Source organism: Mus caroli, unplaced genomic scaffold, assembly GCF_978045245.1.
Source record: "Mus caroli unplaced genomic scaffold, Mus_caroli_1 scaffold_8, whole genome shotgun sequence".
Classification (NCBI taxonomy): domain Eukaryota; kingdom Metazoa; phylum Chordata; class Mammalia; order Rodentia; family Muridae; genus Mus; species Mus caroli.
In genome coordinates, this window is record NW_028227263.1 from 26,989,346 (window position 1) to 27,013,263 (window position 23,918).

Consider the following 23,918-nt stretch of genomic DNA (forward strand, 5'->3'; position numbering starts at 1 on the left):
TTCGCTTGGAGAAAAATCAACGTCACCCATGTTTAAGTGAAGCGTCATTTTTCTGAAAGAATCCTTAGGTCTTGTGATGGTTTGTATATGTTTGACCCAGAGAGTGGCACTATTTGGAGGAGTGGCCTTTTTTGGAGTGTGTGTGGCCTTGCTGGAGTAGGTGTGTCACTCTGGGCATGAGCTTTAAGACCCTACTCCTAGCTGCCTGGAAGTCAGTCTTCCACGAGCAGCCCTCAGAAAAAGATGTAGAACTCTCAGTTCCTGCTGCATCATGACTGCCTGAATGCTCCAATGCTTCTGCCTTGATAACAGACGGAACCTCTGAACCTATAAGCCAGCCCCAATTTATTGTTGTCCTTATAAGAGTTGCCTTGGTCATGGTATCTGGTAACGGCAGTAAAACCCTAACTAAGACAGGTCTTGAGTGATTTAATCCCACACCAGTCCTTAACATGGAACGTTTCCTTTCCCTGCATCATCAACCTCATAAAGACACACATTTTATGCATGATAAACACTCTACTTTCAAGTTTATGTGCAGAAGATCATTTTTAAAGACTGTCAATATATTAGACTATACAAAAATGTAGTTATATAAAAAACAAAGAGAGGCAGGGGAAAGGTAGCTATGGAGGACTAGACAGAATACAGAGTCCGCTAAACTGAGGATGGGGAGAGAGGATGACAGGAGAACCTGGTGGGAGAGGGATCACTTGCAGGACAGTCACTAGGAAGCCACCCGTGACAACCACTTCCAACTCAGCTGTAATCTCACATGACAGTGGCACTGAGCTGTAGGCGGCTAGACCTTGACATTAAAATAAGATCCAGACTCACAAAGTCGCTGGCTCCCTTCCAGGCTGGTAGACAGGCTTACAGCAGGCAGTAAGTGTCAGCAGACATAGTTAGCATTGCATCTCTCACAGGTTGTTTACTAAAGGTGAGCCAGGAAAGGAAACTCTCATTTACTCAAAATACCCACTTCAAATCCCTTAAATTACCCAAATGCATGTATCCCATCCGCACGAGGTCCGTTTTCTTCCCATCTCACTAGTTACCATTAAGGTCAGTTGGCGGGTGAGGCAGTGCAGTGTGAATGTGCTCTTGATGGGACTGACTGGAGGTGGGCTGCCTGCGTTCAAGTCCCACCTCTGCTGCTGACTTAGCACCCTGAGCAAAACTTAATCACCTTGTGTTTCAGTTCCTTCTTAGAAATGTGGCTGTGGCCAGAACAGCCAATGTGCCCCAGGACCCATGAGTCTATCTCACAGCACAGGCCACAGCAACCTTCCTTGCAGGAGGCTGGGGCCGGGCTCTGTGAGGAGGGTGGAAAAGGTTAAGAACCTTTTAGGCAGAGAAGGCTAAGAACGGGACGGGGAACAATTCCATTCTGCACTGCCTGTTATTCTGATCTTGCCATTGTCTATAAGAGGATGGCTGGCTGGCAGCAGGCCGTATGCGTGGGGAAGAAGTCCAGTGACCACCATAATTCCCCAAGACTCAATTCCTTTATTTTCAACTTCCCAGTTTTAGCATCTATATGCAAGAGCTGTGGAAAGGTTAGAGGGGATCGCGCATATTCAAGAAAGCATCCGGCAGAGTGGCTCCTTGGTCAGACTTGTGATGATCACCCAGATGCAGGGTGATGTCTATCTAACAAAGAATTCACACCTGACTGTACCCTAAGACTACTCGGGAATCTAGACTGCCATGCGCCTTTCATTTCAGTACTCAGAAAGCTGAGGCAGGAGAACTGAAAGTTTGAGGCCAGCCTAGGCTACATAATAAGAGTCTGTCTAAATAGAAACCACAATAAACTGAACATACAGAATGCTTTTTAAAACAAAAATGAAAATAAAATAATGTTCAGGACATCCTGGAAATTTGGATTTAACGGGTCTTGAGGGAAAGTTCTACAGATGGTTTAATTTTTTTTTTTCTTGTTTTTTGAGACAAGGTCTCAGTATATAGCCTTGGCTGTCCTGGATCTTGCTATCTAGACCAGTCTGGCCTCAAACTCACAGAGGCCCAATGCTTCCTAAGTGCTGGAATTAAAGCCACACACCACTCTGCCTGGTTTGTACAAGATTTTATATTTTTGGTTGTGAGCCCAGCCTCTACTGGCTGAGCCATCTCTCCAGCCCTGGTTTGCAGATGATTTTAAAATGAAACCCAGGGAGAAAACCACAGGATTAGATTAGAGGGTCTCAACTGAGACATTCATCTGTCTGCAGATGTTCTGAAATATTTAAACTATATGGGTTGGGGGTGTCTAGTAGGGAAAGGGCAACAATACTGCCAACATCACAACGCACAGCATAGCTCCCCACACCGCTGAGGATCAAAAACCTGGGCTAGAGGTTGTTCCCCAGTTCCCGTCCTCATGTTCCTGCTTGCTTCTCTGGCTCTTCCTGCTCCAAGGTACCCTGGAAGAACGCAGCGCCTAAGTTCTCAAATCTAAGTCTGGACCCAACCCAGCTGGCTCCAGGCCCAGGAAGGGTCTCCTGCCTAGCAGCTTCCCTTTAGCGCTTTGTTAACACTCGAATTACAACGCTCACTACACAAACTACAGCTGCTTGTAAACGTGCCTCCTGCTCTAGCGCTTCAAGCCCTCATTTGTTCATTTCCGGTTTCCTCAGCACCAAGCCCTCCGTGCCATGGCAGGTAGAAGCTCCACAGATATTTGCTACATGGTGTGAACTAGATTTCATTTTTATTGCATTCCTGGGCATCTCCTGGAAAGATAATGGAATACAAATGCCAGCAGAAGCCAGAGCTCTGTGTCTCCAACTGCAGCGATGGCTGTCGCTTCTCCTGAGGCCACCTGAAGATTCCATGGCAGTGAGTGACTAGAGGTTTACAAGGATGCTCAAGGAGCAAAGGTCTTGTATCTTGTTTTTCAGGTTCTTCATATGTGTATGGCTGATTTGCTGCATGTAAGTTAGTGTACCCAGTGCCTTCAGAGGTCAGAGTAAGCACTGGGTACCCTTGGAACTAGAGGTACAGATGTTTTTGGACCATCATGGGGGTACTTGGAATGGCAGCGGAGTCCTCTGCAAGTGCTCTTAGTCACTGAGCTATCTCTCAGCACCCACCTCCATCTCTTTTAGACAGCGTCTCAGCATGTGGTCCAGGATGGCCTGGGACTCAGTGTAGACTAGGCTGGCCTCAAATTCCTGAAGGGTTGTCAGCTTCTGCCTCCCATGTGCTAGATCAAAGGCATGAGTCACCATGCCCAATAAGGTCTCTGATCTTTAAGACATTTTCATTAATGCCTGGCATGGTGGCTTACGCCTTTAATCCCAGCACTTGGGAGGCAGAGGCAGGAGGATTTCTGAGTTGGAGGCCAGCCTAGTCTACAAAGTGAGTTCCAGGACAGCCAGGGCTATACAGAGAAACCCTGTCTCGGAAAAAAAAAAAAAAAGACATTTTCATTAGCACAGGAAAATGGTTCATTTTCAAAGTACAGAAGCAACAGAGGAAAGAAAACCCCATTATGGAAAAAACACAAGCCATTCGGTGATTAACAGACCTCATACTTCTCAGTGATTAGATCAAGCAGAGGACTGTGTGTGTGTGTGCCTGTCTGTGTGCGTCTGTATGTGTGTACATGCACATGTGTGTGTTTCTGTGTGTGGTGTATTTGTGCATGTGTGTAGTGTGTGTGTCTATGTATGTGATGTGTGTGTTTCCGTGTGTAGTATGTAGTGTGCATCTGTCTGTGTGTGTGTGTGTATGTTTGTATGTGTAAATGAAATCCAGAGTTTAGTAAGTGCTCTACCACTGAGCAACAGTCAATAGTTTTAAATATAAATAAAAAACAAGGATTTTCCAATATGGCACTCATTTCTATGTATAATCTTAATTATTTTACTTTATTATTCATTTCTATTCATTATTACTATGGTATTATGTATGTATGTATGTATGTATGTATGTATGTATGTATTTCTAGGTTTTCATGTATGTATGTTTGCATTTTGGGGTTTTTTGAAACAGGAGCTCTCTATGTCTTGGCTGTCCTAGAACTCACTAAGTAGACCAGGCTGTCTATCCAGCTGCATCTGTCTCCTGTGTGCTGGGATTAAAGGTGTGCTGGCACCTCAGATTTTTTTTTTTCAAAAGACAGGATTTTCTGTAGCCAGGCTAGCCTCAAACTTGGTAGGTAACTGAGCATGACCTTCAACTCCTGGCCTATCTGCCAGTACAGGGCAGGAACTACAAGCACAAATCACCTGCCCTGATTTGTAATTTCAGGGTTTTTTTTTATTACCAGTTTCTGCCCCTAAAATGGATAAAGTCAAAGGCCTAGCTATTCAACTTGATATTCTCAAAGAGCAGACTTATGCAAAAGCTGTGATACTAGGGTTAATAGTCTAATCTAAGGTCTCGGACCTTTTCAAATATGACTTGGGTCTAGGAGATGGCTCAGTGAGCACTTTGCTGCCTGTGGAGGAATGCAGAACCCTGAGGAGTACCCTTGGCACCTTCATAAAATGCATGGTGGAGCTCATCTGTAACCTTAGCACTGAGGAAGCTGAGGGAAGCTGAACCCAAAAGCTCAGTGGTCAGCCAGTCTTAGCTAATCAGTGATGTAAAGGTTCAGTGAGAGGCCCTGTCTTAAAAACGAAGGTGAGGGGCCATAAAGGATGACACGTGACATCAGTGCCTGGCCTCCACAGGCATGATCACACATGAATTGTGACAGTTATAGAAGATGAGGGATATGACCTAAACACTGACAAGAAGGTGTAGGGGTAAAAGTGCCTGAAACCAAGTCTGGCCATGTGAGTTTGATCCCTGGCATCCACTGGGTGGAAGGAGAGAACTTACTTGCTTGAGGGGAAGAGAGCTAGATTCTGATGGTCAGAGAGTTTTCACTGGGTAGTGTGGTATTTTAAATGGAGAAGTGTTGAGCCCAGCTGAGAAGCAACAGAAAAGTTCCACCATATTCCTTGAGACACGATGACCCCTCAGACAGAGGAGGCCACTAAGAACAGAAGAGGCCCCAAGCTTGAGTGTGAGACCTATGGGAGCTAAGGCTGTCTAGTATATGCAAGGACACTCCAGCAGAGAGATAGACAGGAACAGAGAGAGGGAAAACGACTGGAAAGAAAAATTATTCAGGTCAAGAACTTCGTTTCTGTGTTATTTTTGAAGTGTTTCTAGGGTAGAACCATGTGAAGAGAGGGAACTTAGTCTGTGCTACAAATAACCAGAGACGAGAGCCCCAAGCATGGACTGATCTGGAGTCCAGGTGCAGTGCATGAGTGAGCTCCCTTCTACCACAGCAAGCCAGTGTGAACCCAGCCTTGAGATTGGGACTGGGCAGGAGAGATGGCTCAGTGACTAAAGCCATGCAAGCATGACGATCACAGGTGGGCTCCCCAGAAGCCACACAGATGCTGGGAGAGAGGTGGTTGCCTGTGATCCCAGAGTGCAGAGGGCAGAGACAGAGGACCCCCCAGAACAAGCCAGCTACCCAGACTAACCAGGGCAGCACACTGTGCATTCAATTTCCAGGCCCTGCTTCAATGAACAAGGAAAACTCCCGACCTCAGCCTCAGCCTTTACGTGTGGGCCTGCACATGTGCAAACGTGTGTAGACACATGCATACACACCAAACACACATGCACAAAAAACATTAAGAATCAACCTTTCGCACTTACTGGTCCTTGAGCCATTCTTCCACAAATGGAATGGAGAAGAATTCTGTGAATGACTCCCCTGCCCTCTTCGGATTCTGGCTGGTCACACAATCATGTTGATTGACAAGAAAAAGAACAAGAATTAAGCCAGTTGTTGTTCTTCTATTGCAAGTTAATACAATCAAATCCCCGTGTCGCTGAATATTCATGACAGGAACAGCTTACTTGTACAGCCACTCAGTCAGGAAATCGCAGGCAATGAATTTGGTTCTCTTCCTCTAAAAAAAGAAGAGAAAATTAAATTATATTCTTACTTTATCTACATGTCTTGTAGCCCAAAGAGAGAGAGAGAGAGAGAGTAATTGGTTAGACTCAGATAAAATATGCATGGGTCCATTAAAAGTTTATAAGTATGTCAATAAACAATATGTGGACGGTATAAAGCATCCTGAAAGTATTTCTCTAGTCAACTTTGGAAAAGCATTTTCTGTAGGGACTAAAAAAATGCAGTGAGTGCACCTAGCAGGTGTTTATTACATTTCCTTGTTCTGTGCCTTATGAGGCTGACTTTGAAAAAAAGACTTGGTTTTATATGCATAAGTATTTTACCTGCATGCATATATGTATGTACGTTCATATGTGCACATCACTGGTGTCATCAGAGGTCAGAGAAGATGCTAGATTCCTGGAATTACAAATGTTTGTGAACCATGTGGTCACTGGATCCTGGCCCTCTGCAAGAGAACAAGGCTCTTAACCACTGAGCCATCACTCCAGCCCTAAAGAGGCTGATTTTATGGTTCGCAACAGCTAGGAACTGGTGGGAAGGATTCTATTGTCTAGACCACGACTTGATTTGAGTTATGTGTAACTTATAGAAAGGACAAGTAGGATATGTTGTGGGAGATGGACCCTGAGATGGTTTCTATCATTGTAAAAACATCGTAGACAAGGGCAGTGTCCACAGCATTAGGTTATGTGACCCCATTCTGTGTGGTGAGCTATTAGGCCATTGGCTGAAGCATAGACACAGGGCACAGTGGCTACTGACTGAAGCATGGACACAGGGCACTCTGGCTACTGACTAAAGCCCTGGGCACAGAGCACTCAAGCTACTGACTGAAACTTGGAACTCATGGCTGCATTATGTTTGCTGACTCCCTAAGCCACAGCTGGACTTGAGATCTAGGTGTTACTTTCAAAGATGGAAGGAAACACAGAAGAAAAAATGCATAGCACCTAATGGCAGAAGCCACACACTCAGGCTATTGGTTCTGCTAGCAGTATCTAGTTCCCCTACTGCACCCCATCTCCTAACAGACACCCCACATAGCTACCAATTAAGCCAAAAAGTATTTCCTGAGCTTCTGATTAGTGAGGGACAACTATGGGGGTTCAGTTCTGCCTTATGAGACAGAAATGGACATGTATGTCTATGCATACTCTGCTGTCCTGTGATGTTCCCCTCGACTTCCAGTCTGGAACACAGCTGTGAGCCTGGAGGTGGAGCAATCCCTTCAAGCCCTGAGACCAAAACCCACATACTCAGTATATTGCAACCCCAGCCTTAAGAAGTGGGTAAGGGTGGGCTGGAAAGATAGTTCAGAGGTTACAAGAACTGACTGCTCTTCCAGAGGTCCTGAGTTCAAATCCCAGCAAGATCATGGTGGCTCACAACCATCTCTAATGGAGTCTGATGCCCTCTTCTGGTGTGTCTGAAGATAGCAACAAATGTACTTACATAAAACAAGTAAGTCTTAAAAAGGGGGGAGGGAGATAGGAGATGAAGAGTTTGAAGCCACCTTTAGCTACAAAGTGAGTTTGAGGCCAACTGGACAATAGGAAAACCTTCCTCAAACAAACAAGCAAACCAAACAAAAGCCACACTCTACAGATGGTGGAGCAAGAGCTGGGAGAATCTGGGTCCTGGCTAACTGCCTTAAGCCACTGGGCCAGCTTGGGCCTTTATCCTTATCAAGATATGTAAGGCAAAATAAATTCCACTGAATTGACTGCCTCTCTTCTTATCATTACATTCAGCCAAATATAGGCCCTAGCCAGGAAGTCCCAGGGGAAAACATTCTAGGGTACTGGGTCAAGCTGTGCTGAGAAGGTGGAGCTGCAAGCACCCTGTGTCCTGTTTCTACCTGAAGCCCCTTTCTGTGACCTAAACAGAACCACTGGCTCCTGTCAGAGAACTGGTAAGGGATCTGAGAGATGGAGGCTTCCTTTCTGGCTCTCTCCCCCTCTCCCTCCCTCCCTCCCTCCCTCCCTCTCTCTCTCTCTCTCTCTCTCTCTCTCTCTCTCTCTCTCTCTCTCTCTCTCTCCCTCCCTCCCTCCCTCCCTCCCTCTCTCCCTCCCTCTCTCTCTCTCTCTCTCTCTCTCTCTCTCTCTCTCTCTCTCTCCCCCTCTCCCTCCCTCCCTCCCTCCCTCCCTCCCTCTCTCTCTCTCTCTCTCTCTCTCTCTCTCTCTCTCTCTCTCTCTCTCTCTCCCTCCCTCCCTCCCTCCCTCCCCCTCGCTTTCTCCCTCCTTCCCTCCCTCCCTCTATTTCCTCCCTCTCTCCTTCTCCTTCTCCCTCCCCCTCCCCCTTCTCCTCTCCCCACCTCCCATTGGTGGTGTGCCCAGGACAGAACTCAGAGCTCACAGTCTTATTATTAGGCACACTGCATTACACACCCTATTGAAGTTTCCTCTTTTTTTTGGGTTTGTCTGCTTTTGTTTACGAAAGAAGTTTAGTGTTCAATTTAGTTTCTTCTGAGTTGAGATGTTTCATCTTTTACACATGTTCCTTAGGGCTCAGCAAGCAGGGCTAGTGAGATGTCTCAGCGAGTAAGGGTGCTTGCAGCCAACCCTAAGGATCTGAGTTTGATACCTGGAGCTCACATGGTGGAGGGCGGGCACTGACTCCCACAGTTTTCCTCTGACCTCCATACATGGGATTTAGGAACTGAACACTCCTCACAAGTCTCGGGAAACTTTGGAGCCTACAAGGTCCCCGGGGTTCATCCCAGTCAGACAAGCATCGTGGGAAGAAAGGAGACTTTGGCCAGCAGACCTGCCTGCTGGTGGTGCAGAAGGCTCCAGAAATGCAGGCGTGGGAGTGGTGACCCAGGCCACAGGGAGTGGGCTTTCAAACACCCACCAGCCTGTAAGCAGCCACAGTAGACTCACTGGTCCACCAAACCAGATCCAAGTGGAATGCCTTCTTTGGTTGGTCACTGGTACCCAACCTGGACTAAATGGTCATTTGTTCACGTCACTCCAGGAAAAGCCAGAGAGCCCCTTTTTGACAGAGACTAAGGACCAAGTCAGTCTACATATGCTGGATGCTATATCGGTAGCCCTTCCAAGAATGTAAGATATTCTTGAAATTTTCTGTCCCTCTAGATCTACCCTACACTAATCTACCCTGCTCAGAGCTGCAGAAAGGCTGGCTTTATGGCTCACGTCAACCTTCAATCACTCCTTACCAAGCACTTGGGTCTAGCCAACTGGAGGGACCAGCAGGAGCCATGGAGGGTTGGAAGGAAGATGACTTGCACCCTCCCAGAGACTCCTCTGCTAGAATCCTAAACTCTAGTATCAGAATATGGCCTTATTTGGAACTAGGAGTGGTACAGATGGGACCAATGAACCCGAACAGTCCTAACCAGAGAAGACAACACCAGGCTCCATAGCAGGGCCTGATTACACTGCCCAAACCGGAGCCTGATACAAACACCCAAGTTTTCAGAACCTGTTAGGTACATGAGCCCCTCCCATCCCCCACATTGGTGGTGTGCTCAGGATAGAACTCAGAGCTCATAGTCTTGTATTAGGCACACTGTGTTACACACCCTGTTACAAGTTGCTCTTTTCTTTTCTTTCCTTTTCTTTTTTCTCTTCTCTTCTTTCTTTCTCTTTTTCTCTCTTTCTCTCTTTCTCTCTTTCTTTCTTTTTTTTCTTCTTTTGTCTCCAACCAGACTGTGCTGGGTTATTGCTTACAAACGAGAAAGTTTTAACTACTATCTTTCAGTTCTCCAATGCCATGTGTCCTAAGCATCCGAGGAAGCCTTCTGGCCGGCTCACTCTCAGCCTTTCTCACTTAGGAAGGGCTCTCCTGCACTTCCCTGATAAACCCCACCTCAGCATCTCAGAAAGCAGAGCATGTCTCCCTGCAGACTACAAGCTCTGGAAGCAGGGTGCTCACATCTCCCTTCCTACCTGGAGCTCCATCAAGTGCCCAGCATGGAATGGGTGATCCACAAGGGCTTCGTGAACAGAAGAACAAATGCAGGAACGAGGATGTGGGCAGGAACAAGGATCCGGGCATTTCAAACTAAGATTGCTAGCATAAGTCTGGATACACGTCATCCACTCCCCACAAGTTCCCTCTCATTCTTCTCTTTTTAAGACAACGTATTCCTTAGGCTAGCCTCAGACTAGCTATGCAGCAGATGTTATACAGCCTCAGATGTCCGACGCCTTCTCTGTGCCTGCAGAGAGCTGGGACTATAGATGTACAGTGCCTTGGCCAGTGCTGGGAGCCAAGCCCAGGGCTTCAGGTGCACTGGGTGAGCCCTCCACCAATGGCGCTACACCCCAGCCCACCACATTATTTTCTTATGAAAATCTTCCTTCTGATTTCTTTTTTCTTTTTCCTTACAAACTGCCAATTTGGTCTTGTAATCCTGCAGAAAGTGACAGGATTGCTGGGAACCTGATGGCCACTGAAAAGCCAAGTGCTGCTTAGGGTTTGTAAAGGAAGCTTTACTGTGGCTGTTAGTAAAGAAAACACAGTGGTGCCCGAATTGCTACAGATTATTTGCTGTCTTTTACCTTGAAGTCAACAGCTTTTATAAAGAAAATGAAACATGGTCAGGCAAGGGAATAAAATGAAAAGCGCTACATCTTAGAAAGGGTCTTTTTTTTTTTTTAAGCTTCATTAGTTCTTTGAGACTTTAGTGTCTTTTGATTATGGTCACTGCCCTCTGCCCAATCCTCCCAGATCTACCCCTCCCCACCCCCACCGTCCCAATTTTACATAGTGTGTGTGTCCATCCTGAATGTTATTTTAATTTTTGCTTTATAAAGGTTGTGAAGGCTGCGAATGTAAGCATTCCCTTCAAAAGCTATCTTAAAAGGGGGAAAATACTTGTTTCAACAATGCAAACACGTAACCAAGCATGACTTGCAGCCTAATGGCTTAAACAATGGAGCAACTGTACAATGGCCCGTTCTCCCTCTTCCCACTTGACATTTATCACACTGGTTAGTAGAAAAGATTCTATGCAGAGAATGTGGCCTCGCTCATCCTATTAAATAGACCTTAATATAGCTGTATGAGACCGTGAACAGATTTATTTGCTTTTGATGCAAAGAAATAAAATGTGAGAGATGATATTTTCCTTGAGTTCTGGGCAGGCATGAACGTGCCCTGCATACCCAGACATGCAGAACAGTGGAGTATTGTTCAGCTGTTGTTTAGTTTAAAAATTATCCTGGTTTGCTGAAAGGGAGAAGGGAAGGCAACTGAAAGGCTGTGGTGAGTGAAGAGATAAGAGAGGAAGTAATAGAAAAAGGAAAATGCAAGACTGAAGACGCTCGGGCTGCCAGGCTGGCAGGATGTGGGCAGATACAAAGAAGCCTTCACTGCTAAAAGGCTCATGTGCAAGCAGAGCAAACGGGTAACCACAAAGTTAAAACACATTATTTTTGCTGTTGTGTGCTTGGTTTGAGTCTGTATAAAGTGAGCTATCTTTCCAGGCCCCAAATCCTAGAATCAGAACAAAACCCAACAAAATCTATAGTTGAAGGTGGATGTTGTAGTAGATGACAGAAGCTAGAAGTTGGGAGAGGGGGGCAGGAGACCAAGGTTTCCCTTGGCTACTGGTAGAATTGGGGGCTAGACTGGGACAGGGACATGAGACCCTGTTTCAAAGCACACACACAAATATAAAGTTGAAAAGGAATGTAAAGTTCAAAGGGTAAAGAGCAAGTGTTAAGGGCTAAGGCATATGCTATCACAAATTGGCAATTTGTACTGAGATGGTCCAGAGTAGCACATCGGACAGATAGAGGGATGAGTCAATGGGTGAGTGGGTAGATACACTGTAAAGCAAATAAAACAAAGCATGTAACTGTAATGGCTATGTGGTGGGGATGTGGATTTGGGAATAAAATGGTCATAAGAAGATGGAAGAGATAATACTGTTTTTTTTTAAATAAGTACAAATATCAAAGAGAGAAAAGGCATATATGAGACTAATCAATAGAGTAATCTATACCAATTTTTATACTGAGCACACACACAGGAGATAAACCAAAGAACTGAAGGTTGGAAGAGAAGCAACTAACATTTGAGAACAACGAAATCTGGCTTAAAAGGGATACATAATTCTGTCCCCAAAGCCGAGAGATCACAGCTGGCCTTGATGGTGCAAAACTAAATTCCAGCATGCAGGAGGTAAGGCATAAGGATTGCCTGTTAAGAATTCAGCCTGGGGCTGGAGAGATGGCTCAGCAGTTAAGAGCATTGACTGCTCTTCCGAAGGTCCTGAGTTCAAATCCCAGCAACCACATGGTGGCTCACAACCATAATGAGATCAGACATCCCCTTCTGGAGTGTCTGAAGACAGCTCCAGTGAACTTACATATAATAAATAAATAAATAAATATTTAAAAGAGAGAGAGAGAGAGAGAGAGAGAGAGAGAGAATTCAGCCTGGGCTCCATAATAATTTCCTGTCTTTAAAGAAAAAAAAATTCACCAACAGAGAAAAAATAAAGAAAACGTGGTGTATTTATACAATGTGGAATTTGTTTTCAGCCATAAAAATAATGAAGTATGTCAGTTGCAGGAAACTATAACTGGAGATGACCATATTAGGCAAATTAAGTCAACTTAAGACAAATATCACATGCTTTCTCATTTGCTGGTCCTAGGTTTAATATACATGCTTAATATACGTACAGATGACATGGAAGTAGAAAAGGTGTTGTCTAGGCAAAGAAATGGGACTACTGGGAGGGAGGAGTATGCATGGGGAAGCAGCAGGGATATGGGGGATATGTCCAAGAAGGACAAATATCTCATGTTTTCCCTCATATGTGGAATCCCAGCTAAACACACCTACATAACATGAAAGCAGAAGTAAGACTATTTGAGGAGGGGAGGGGAGCAGCAGGAAGTTGGGGGGAGGGGAGAGAGGAAGATAAGGGGTGGAACATGGTGTGAATAGTATATGAATACACTATAATAAAATGTCATCAATGAATAACAGATAAAAGAACATTTTTTTCTAAAGACATCATTCAGGCTCTCAGAATAAGCTGGTCTGAAAGGACTTTCCATGGACTCCTCATATCTTAAATATATATATATATATATATATATATATATATATATATATATATATATGTATACATATATAAGTATACATATATAATTTTCTATGTAAGTTGCTTTGAATGGGTTTTTCTGTCTTTTCTGTCACTTTCTGGGAAATCCCTCAAAGCCAGTAACTCCGAGAAATACAGGAATCTTAACTCTGCATAAATAATGCCTCCCCACCTCTAGTTCAAACAAAGTCCTGAGAACATGTGTTGAGTTTTATTGCTAAGGATATAAACATGCAACTTTTATTAAAAATTGATTACAGTAAAGTACCAGCATAATATTAACTGCCCAAAATATTTTCAGGGATGTGCTGATGGGAAGAATTCCCAAGTGAAGTTTACAAAGCAGCCATTAAGCCAGCTCTATTTAATGTAGCTGTTCAGCTATGTTCTAATTAAGTTCTGCTCTCTTGTGCTCCAGTTAAGATAATCCAAAGGCACAGTTAGATGTCAAGGGACCACTTCAGAACATCAGGCCAGCATCATGTCTCATCGTTTCGGGTATTTACATGTCTCCTGCTTACTTTCTTCCCGAGGAATACAAGCCAGTCCACATAGGATGGGCATGAGATGGCAGCTTTCCAGTGCCTCTTCGGAACCCTGAAGGGCTCTTCTGCCAATCACCCGGCTGATTTCCTGCCTTAGAACGCTTTGCTTCTCCAGCTCATACAGCCCCTGACCAACGAAGGCAACCCCAAGGACATGAGACCAGCAGGGTGAGCATTGACTTTGCAGAACTCTAGTTCAACAATAAGACCTTTGTCGGGGTCAAAACACTTTGCACACCTGGCTGCAACGGTCCCATTTCCAGCATATCCAGGAGTCTGGACAGTCCCTTCAAGGCTTTCCCATGCAGGCATCCATCAAGATGTGGGTAAAAACAAGCTTTGGCAGAAGCTCCCATGATGCTTGTACAGGCCTATCTCCATATGCCTACTCTAAACTGAGTTTACTCTTCCTTTCAACTGGACCCAGCTCCCAGCCTGCTCTTGCTTTACCTGTGCTGCATTTGCCTCCTGCCAAGCAAGGTCCCAGTGACAACAGTGAAGGGTCATACGGCTTGTCACCTACCATTCTTTAACTCTCCCAATGGTCCCGGGGGTGGGGAAGATAGGTACAAAGGTACTATTAAGCATCACCCCATCTAAAAGAACAGAAGACCAAGGCTCACATTGAAGGAATCTTCCCAGGGCTCCAGAAATAGCAAGGGTTGGAGAGGGGGCACATGTAGGCCTTGTCTTCCATCAGGGTACTAGCACAGCCTTAGGGGGCCTCTTCCCCAAGATACTGGACTCATTTCTAGTCTTCCATTCCAGAACTGTGCTGCCTAGTTTTATATGGACTTGACATAAGCTGGATTTATCTGACAATGGAAAAACAATGCCTCTGTAAGACTGGCTGTAGACAAATCTGTGAGGTATTGTCTGATTAATGATAAATGTGGGACGGCCCAGCCTACTGTGGGTGGTGCCATCCCTGGGCAGTGATTCTGGGTTCCATAAGAAAGCAGGTTGAGCAAGCCTGAGAACAAGCCTGTAAGCAGCCTTCCCCCATGACCCTAGCGTCAGCTGCAGCCTCTAGGTTCTTACCTGAGTCCCTGCCCTGACTTTCCTGGATGACGGACAAGCTGCAAGTGTGTCATTCCTCTCCAAGTTGCTTTTGGTCATAGTATCACACAATAGGAACCCTAAGACTTTTCTTTGCCTTAGCTTTGTTATTTTATTGTTACATTTCCCTGTCTAAGCCAAATACTGAGCTGACCCTGGATTTAAACACATTTTCTTACTGAATTCTCACCCATACACTGCTATATAAACCAATTGGGATCTTTGGACTTTAAAGAGGAAGAGACTAAGGTTTAGGAAGATCAAGGTCACAATGCTTTCAGGTCTAAAGTCACGAATTCTACCGCCCTCATAGCAGCTGTGCCTCTAACAACAGGACGGGTCACAGCTAGACAGCTAGCACATTTGTAACCCCAACACCGAACCTGCTGCACAGACCCTGTCTAAATAAAACCCAATGGATCCCACTCTCCTCTTTTTTCCCCGAATGGCTTCCACTGTTCTGACGTAAGTTTTCAAAAGAGGACTGGATCTGAGGAGAGTAGACAGCTCAAGGGTCAATCTGTTGCTTTGCTAAAAGGTCATGCAGACAAATGACCTTCCAAATATTTGTATCATAGATGGTGCTGCTCTTGACTTTGGTCAGAGGAATTTCTTTTTGGATTTCTTTTAATGGTTAGTTCATGGACTCTTTACCAGCCCAAGTGCTGACTCTAAGTAACTGAGTTGTCAACTGCAGTGAGTCATCTCTATCAACTGCCCAAGGCGCAGGGAACATGGAGGAAAAGAGTTCAGAAAGAATGCCAGAGCCAAGGGATGGGGAGGAGAGCTGTGCAAGGCTGCAACCCGGCATGGCTATTAACCTATCAACTCACAGCAGTGACGACCTTTACACAAGACCAAGCCAGTCTAAATCCCTCCCACCGAGGAGGCCTCTGAGGCCCTCCTCCTAGAGGAGTGAGTGGCAGTTGACAGCTGATGAAAGAGGGAGGGTCTCTCCTTTGAGGATATGGCTCCTGCCCCAGTCAGTGGCCACACTCCCATGTGCATGTGGGCAGCACTAGTTGTACTCAGGAGATCATTAGTAGCAGTGACAAAAGAGAGGACATGAAGATACAGTGAGGTGGGTGAGGCCACAGGGCTCTGGAAGGATATAGTAGTTTTGGGTGGTATGATAAAAAATACATTGTATAAACATATGAACCTTTCAAAGAACAAAGAAAAAATATTTTTAAAAGGCGGCTGGGATACCTTGTGTTTTCTTTTTTAATTGCTCTGTCTTTGTTTGATCACAAGCTGTAATTCTAGCAGTCTCTCAACTCTGGAAGATGTCTGCAGAGTGCATAGCCAGCCTCTGAGCTCATGATTCCTAGCAGTGACGGCCTAAGTTTTACTCACATATATCATGGGTTTGTTTTTTTTTCAAATATTTATTTTATGCATATGGGTGCTCCATCTGCATGTACACCTGCGTAGCAGAATAAGACATCATATCACATTATAGCTAGCCATGAGCTACCCTGCAGTTGCTGGAACTTGAAGTCAGAACCTCTGGAAGAGCAGTCAGTGCTCTCAACTGCTGAGCCATCTCTCCAGCCCCCACATATCACGTTCCTAAAGAGACTATTAGTTGAGAATCCTCTTTTCCAAATGCTTGGGACCAGAACTGCTTGAGTTTCAGAATTTGGGGATCCTGGAATATTCATATTATGCAAATATCTTGGGACGAGGCCAAGTCTAAACATGAAATTAATGTATGTTCCCTGCATACCTTATGCACACAACCTGAAAGTAATTATAGTTGATATTTTTTAATAATCCTACATGTGAGTTTCATGGTATCTGTCTTAGTTAGGGTTTCTATGCTGCAATGAAACACAATGACCAAAAGCAACTTCAAGAGGAAACGAGTTTATTTGGCTTATTCTTCCATATTGTAGTTCATCGATGAAGGAAGTGAGGACAGGAAGGAGCTCCAGCAGGGCAGGAAACAGGGGCTGATGCAAAGACTGTAAAGGAATGCAGCTCACTGGTTTGCTCCTAATGGTTTGCTCAGCCTGCTTTCTTATAGAACCAGGACCACCAGCCCAGGGCTGCCCCACCCACAATGGCCTGAGCCTCCTACATCCATCACTAGTTAAATGCCCAACAGTCTTGCCTACAGCCAAATGGAGACATTTTCTTTTTTTCTTTCACTCTCTGTTTGTTGGAAAAAGAGGAATCAAGTGACCCAAACTACAGGGTTAATATAGGAAAATGAAGCTGGGGGAGGGAGGGCAGGCCCTGGGCTGGAGAGGTTTATGGCAGAGGTGTGGTGAGAAGAGCTGAGATGGGCCACAGGTACTGGATGAGCCCAGAGGCTGCACACACTTTGGTACACTAATAGGCCATTTTTGCCGGGTCTCTTTGGGAGTTGACATTTGTGAGCCACCATGTAGGTCCTAGAAACAGAACCCAGGTCTTCTGAAACAGCAGCCAGAGTTCGTAATCACTAAGCCATCTCTCCAGATCCTGAGCATTTTCTTTTCAAACATTTTATTTGTGCAGTGTGTGTGTGTGTGTGTGTTAGCTGAACAGAAACACACAAATGAACAAATGAACAAATGAACACAGCCAAGACTGGAAGAACCTTCCAGCCAAGTCCAGCCCTGATTGCTGCTGATTCATAGAATAAATGGTGAACTAAATAAACAGACAGTAATTTTAAGCCAGTAATGGAAGCTATTTTTGTGGCAGAAAGTTAACTGATGTTGTTTGTGGTTAACAACTGAAACACAACTTATGGTGCAGTGATGATATCCCCCATCTGGCAGTCGGTCAAGCCCACTGCCTCAGCCATCTGGCAGATAGCCATGCCCCCCTGCAGACAAAGCTTCAAGCCAGAGGGGGGAGAGTCATACCTCGAAGCCACTGCCCTTTATTTGTAAGAAAATCCTGGGGTCACCCTTGGGACAGGCCGTTGACTTTGTCTTTAAAGCCTTGTTCTCAAAGCTGGACTTTGATTTTTAGAAACAAAGACAACTTCCAGCCAAGTCTGGGAATGAAGTAATCAATGCCCCTTTGTTAAGAGGAGAATAAGAAAAGGAACACGGCTATAAAGTTATAATAAGATTGTTCTTGCACAGCTCACAAGCTGAGTCTGACAGCAGTTTTAAGAGTTGTCATGGGAACTGTTTTCTCTTTAAAAAATTAAATCCATTAAAAACATTTTAAAATGGGCATATAGAAATTATACATATTTATAGGTTATCCCGTGTCACTTTGGTATCTATCTGTTCATATGTAATGCATAATGTTCAAATTAAGCTAAGCATCTCTCTGCTCACATGGCTCATTTCTTTGCAGTGATTACATTGCGTAATGGGAAGTATTTCTTTCACCGATGGCCATGATGAATGTCGGCTCTGGAACCAGAGTCCCAGGCTCAGACCCTGGTGCTTCCTCTTAGTTGTCTCATGAACTAGGTGCCTCTCTGGACCTCAGTGTTTTCAGTCACACAAGAGGGGAGACTAAGTCACCCAAATGATGATAGCACAAGTCTAGGGGAGCTCAATAGGTAGTGTTTGCCTTCTAGGTAGGAGGCTCAGAGCTTGATCCCCAGCACCTCATAAAACTGAGCATACTATAATCTCAGAACTATGGAGGTAGAGACAGGAGGTTCAGAAACTCGAGGTCAGCCTTGGCTACATACCTAGTCCCAGGCTACCCTGTGCTACATGAGACCCAGGCTCAAAACACCACCACCACCCAAACAAGATCACAAAGTAAAGCAGTGTGTTGGTGGTTTGAATAATATGTCCCTCCAGCATTGAAGGCTTGGTCCCCAGTTTAAGGAGGCCTAGGGGTGTGGCCTTACATGAGGAAGTGTCACTGAGGACAGGTGTTAAAACCTTGATGACTTGGTACCATGTTGAGTTAAATCTTTCTTTTTCCTGCACACAAGTTTGAGATGTGAGCACTCAGTTTCCAGCTCCAGTTGCCATAAACTCTGGAACCATAAGACTTCAAAATAAACCTTTCCTTCTTTAAGTTGCCTTGGCCTTGTTTTATCACAGTAACAAAAAGGTAACCAAAACAGTCAGCCCCTGGCTAAGGAGCTACTGCAGTGACTGTACGCTGGCCCCTTGGGCTGACTCAGAGGGTCGCTGATAGACTAGATGGTCACAAAGCAGCCCCTGCTGCGAGTCATTAGTCATTAGTCACTAAAAAAAAATCATGTGATTAATTTGTGGGGTGCTATGAATCAGGGTGTGGCTATTGAGACCCATCTGCTGCCTTGATTGTTTGGGGCTTGTTGGGAATTTCTCATCTTTCTAGATGAGAAAAGACCGTTTCCTCCATCATCCTCTTAGAGAGTCACCTCCTGGAGTGAGTTGCTGAGCTTCAGCCACAGGAGAACTGATTGGCGAGTTGGCTCAGCCAAGGACTGGCTCTGACCTTGTAAGTGCAAATAAGATGTTCCTTCTTCAGACTGCAGTTTCCACCTTAAACTGCTAAGAATACCAGCTACACCACCAGGCTGTTCTCCAGAACCAATGGAATCTCGTATACAAACAGTGAGTGAGGAAGCCTGACCCAGAATAAAGGCAGTACTCATGCTTGAGAACTGCTGAGAGCATATGTGTTTTTGCACACACAAAAGGTAATTACACGCTGTGTTTAAGTGTCTCTGTTAACACCAAATTCTTTGGTTGAAACCCTAGCCCTGAAGGCGATGGCATCAAGGGGCAAGTCCTTTGGAAAGTGATTGGGTTATATGAGTAGAGCCTGGGAGGGAGGGGAGCCTGGGAGGGAGGGAAACAAGCACTGAGAGGCTGCTTTTCCTAAAACGCACGGTCTCCTCACTTGGCCCACAGAGTAGCCAGACACAGGATGCGAGCCTGGCATGTCTGCTTTCATCCTGTGTCTCTCTCCTTTACTTTGGTTGAAGGCACAGAGATAAATTACTGTCCCTGATCTCTCTTCAGCCACCTCATACAGCAATTATCTGATGACAGTGAAGCCACATTGAGAAGCATAAGTAATCGAGGCCTGGGGTTAAGACGGATCCTTATGTAGAAATACAGTGGAGCCAAAGACCAATCAGAGTCCACTTTCAACAGGCCTGCTTGATAATGAATATCCCTTGTCCTCTGCCCCAGTTCTTTCTCTACTTAAACTTAAATGCTCACATCAGTATCCCCAAAACAAACATACGTTCCTGTACCTCTTTTAACCGCTCCTCTTCCCAGGGTAGGCATGTTGAATAAATCTCCCGTCTCTGCTTTTTATAATTACTTGTCTCTTTAACTGGGACAATTAGATGTCCCTTTGTGGGAAGGGGCTGTGAGAGCCCAGGCTTTTGGTCCTAGAAACTCCAGTTTGGGATTAACAGCCTCATAAAAAGAGGCCCCTTGTTAGGACAACCTAGGAAACAGATTAATGGCACCTTCAGAAGAGCATGCAGTGCTTGCCTGTAAACCTAGCACAGGGAGAGTGGAGGTAAGAGGATAGGAGTTCAAGGCCGGCCTCAGCTACATAGTGAATTGGAAACCAACCTGAGCTGCATAAAACCATGTCTTGAAAAAAGAAAAGTTGCGTATGTCAGCGAAGGGAGTTGTACTATCCACGAACTGGGAAGTGGGCCTTCCCTGAAGCAGGATAGAAAGAGAGAAGATGGATGGATATGTTGGCATACCCCTTTAATCCCAGCACTTAGGAAGCAGGGGCAAGCAGATCTCTGAGTTTAAAGCTATCATGGTCTACACAGTGAGTTCCAAAATATCCAGGGCTACATAGTAAAACTGACTCACCAAAAGGAGGGGGAAGAGTTGGAGGGGGAAGATCTGGAGGAGGCAACACAGGAATGGGAAGAAATCTAAAGGCCTTCACCCCTGCTGGCTGAGAATAAAATACTCTTACAAATAATGTTATAAACCTGTGGCCCTATCAAAATAATACTTGGTAAACTACTTGAAGAAGGAAAGATGTATTTGTCTCACTCAAGTAAAGATTTCAGCCCATGAGTTGCAGCAAAGGAAATCATGGCAGAAGCTGGCACAAACAGGCTGTTTGCCTCATGACAGTTGGGAGCAAAGTGAGTGTGAGGAAGATCACACCCAGTGACCTAACTTCCTTCCATTTGTAATACCAACGCTCGCTCGCAGGTGCACACACTCAGACGCACTCGCACATCTCCACTATTTAACTTCATCAAGAAATAGTTGATCCAAGCCCCTGCAGGTCCAGTTAAGAAATTACCGATTACAGGGCCTTGGAGAAGTTTCAGTCATTATTAGGTAAAGTGCACGAAGACCTGAGCTGGGATCCCTAGAACCCATATAAGGCTGGGGGCAGAAGGCACAGTATCTGTAGCTCCAGCCCCACACACACAGGAGAATCCCCGAAAGCTTGCCAGCCAGGTACCCTGGCTTATACAGCAGTGGACAAGAGACCCTGTCTCCAAAAGTCAGAAAGTAAGGACTGACGCCTAATGTTGTCTGCTGACCTCCATGAATGTACCATAGCACACCCATGCTGGTACTTACAAACACACAGGCTCCTCATACACGTATACACACAAAGATTTTTTAAAAGGAGGAGCTGTCTCTGGTGTGTAATAGCTACAGCAGATTAACAAAAGGCTTCCAGCCCCTCTACAAGGTGCTTAAGTCACTTAACTGCAATCTCCAAAACAGGGCCTGACAGCATCCATCCTCTTATTTAGCCATCCGCCCACCCAATAAACATTTAGCTACTTTGGAGCCACACTATGAAGCAAGACAGAAAACAAGGAAATTGCGCATAAATAAGCATAAGTCACCATTTTAAGTGCGAACTACAAGTCAGCAATTGTTCCTGAGCCATATCAAGATAAAATGTCAAGGTCCCAGGAAGCCATGAATGATGCCACTGTCGCAGAGTCATTTGGATGCAAGTTTGGTGGCTGGTGACAGACAGAAAAGCCCCAGTTGTGCGAGCTTGTTTGGTGGCTGCTTGCTGCTCAGTTGAAGCGTCCGTGCCCAGTGACAGCATGAGGGGAACAGCTGGGTGGAAAAAGGCAAATCAGAATAGCAGGCATTCCACTTGAAGATGACAAATGTGGAGGCAGAAAGAATAGTATTTTTAAACCTTCAAAAATAGTCCAACCAAAGATCACATAACCAGGGCAGGGAGAAATGGAGAGAATCGTATTTAACTGAGAAATCCTAAGGCAGGAAAATGAACATCAATCTGTCTGTATTGGATATATGTGACGTTCACACACCTGAGCATCCTGGGAGAAGGGCAAGATGCTAATATTCCTTGGTACCCAAGAGAACTACTAAGTAACAGAAGGTATTCTGTTATCTCTTTAATAGCTGAGGAAATTGAAGCTCAGCTTTTTTTTTTAAGATTTACTTTTATTTATGTGTGTGTGTGTCACATGTATGCAGGTGCCCAAAGAGGACAGAAGAAAGCATTGGATCCCCTGGAGCTGGAGTTAAAGTTAGTTGTGAGCTACCTGACATTGGTGCTGAGTGAGATCTGAACTCATGTCCCTCTGCAAGAACAAGTGCTCTTAACTGCCCTCCATCCTCAAATTCAAATTATTTAAGACCATACAGCAAACAGATGGACAAACGGGATTCTGGGTTTGCCTTCAACATTGATCCATTCTTGCAGATGAGCACTCTTAAGAACCATCATTTGCTGAGCAGTGGTAGTGCACACCTTTAATTCCAGCGCTTGGGAGGCAGAGGCAGGCAGATCTCTGAGCTTGAAGCCAGCCCAGTTGACAGAGTGAGTTCCAGGACAGTCAGGGCTACGTAGATAAACCCTGTCTCACAACAACTCTCAATTGTCCCCCGTCCCCCAGCCTCCTAGTCTGGATGCTGGTGCTGACATCTGATGTTTACACAGTTTTCATTTACTCAGCTATAGCTCATCGGCTGGGTGTTAAAGATGAAATACAAGTTGGCACAGGTCTGCCTTGTTAATCTCTAATACACACAGAAATACCTTGGATTCTTTGAAAATGGTTCGTCATTGCCTGGGGCTGAAAACTGGTTTTTGTCCCTTTGTTTCAAAGTTATTTATGAAACAATTTGATCAGCAGCCTTCAATGTGAAAACTTAATTACAGCTCTTTTCGATGGCTTCATACCCTCTGAAGGGTATAAAGTAGAACAGCAGCAGAGAGAGCAAGGGGACACACTGTGAACACAGCTGCCCTACGTTCCAAAAGGAATGCCAGCCTCTGCTCCACTCTTGCTGTTCCTCTCCAGTTAATCTTGTGAAAAACATCAAAGACACAGGACTGAGATAAGAACATCAAAGACACAGGACCAAGATAAGAACAACGTTTCCATCACTCTCCATGCACCACAGGGTTCACTAGTGTCTGTGGCTTTTAGGATAGCACCAGGTCCTGGGAGGTTACTCTTTATCCATGGTACCAGGGCCCCATGCTCACTTGACTTCATTCACATGCAGATAACCTTGTATGTGTGCACCTGCCTGTGCAGCTGTGTGGTATATGCCAGGCTTGCACCTGCCTGTGCAGCTGTGTGGTATATGCCAGGCTTGCACCTGCCTGTGCAGCTGTGTGGTATATGCCAGGTTTGCACCTGCCTGTGCAGCTGTGTGGTATATGCCAGGCATTGAACTTAGGCACTTACATTTGCACAGTAAGCACTCTTATTCGCTGAGCCATGTCACCAGTCGCCCCACCCCCACCCCCCAGCTGCAGATGTGCTGTATAAGTTTGCAGTCCAAGACTTCACTGTGGTCATTTCATTGTTTTATCATATCCCATCCTGTGCTCAATTTGATAAACGGCTACAGCACACCAAATCTACTCCAACCAGCAGCAAGGTAAGAGAAACACAGGACCAGGAAGATGGCTCCATGGGTAAAATGCTTGCTGCAAACGAATGAGGACCTAAGATCAGCTCCCCAGGACACATATGGCTGGGCACAGTGGTACAGGTGTGTAACCCTTATCACTGGGGGCTCAGTGGCCAGCCAGTCTAGCTCAGGGAGAGAGAGAAAGAGAGAAAGGGGGTGGTAGCAGGGAGGATTCTGGAGAGGTGACAGGGAGGTCATCTGATGGCTCATCCCGCAGTAAGAGTACAAGGAAGAACAGCAGCCTGGGAGCATGCTCCATGCTCCAGCCTCATCCTCACTCCCCTCAGCTGCACCTGGCATCTAACACCACAGAGAGAGGGAAGGGCAGATCCTACAGGCAACACAGAGCCAGTGAGCAGAAAGTAAGAATTGGAAGCAGCTTAGCCTTCATAACCTAAGGCCAGTAGCCATCTGCTTCCCAGTGTTTTCTGGGTGAGGGGAAGTGCTAGCATTTCCAGAGC

At 45.4% G+C, this 23,918-nt stretch overlaps 1 protein-coding gene across 1 annotated transcript in view; it reads right to left on the reverse strand.

The window, feature by feature from the left end:
- The window catches only part of Iqck (IQ motif containing K), a 116,289-nt gene that overhangs the window by 65,772 nt on the left and 26,599 nt on the right, over positions 1–23,918 (reverse strand). The window contains exons 5-6 of the mRNA XM_021166501.3: positions 5,875–5,927; positions 5,671–5,748 (exon numbers count right to left, since the gene is read on the reverse strand). Of these exons, the coding sequence (XP_021022160.1) occupies positions 5,671–5,748; positions 5,875–5,927 (131 nt within the window). The remainder of the gene's footprint in view (positions 1–5,670; positions 5,749–5,874; positions 5,928–23,918) is intronic.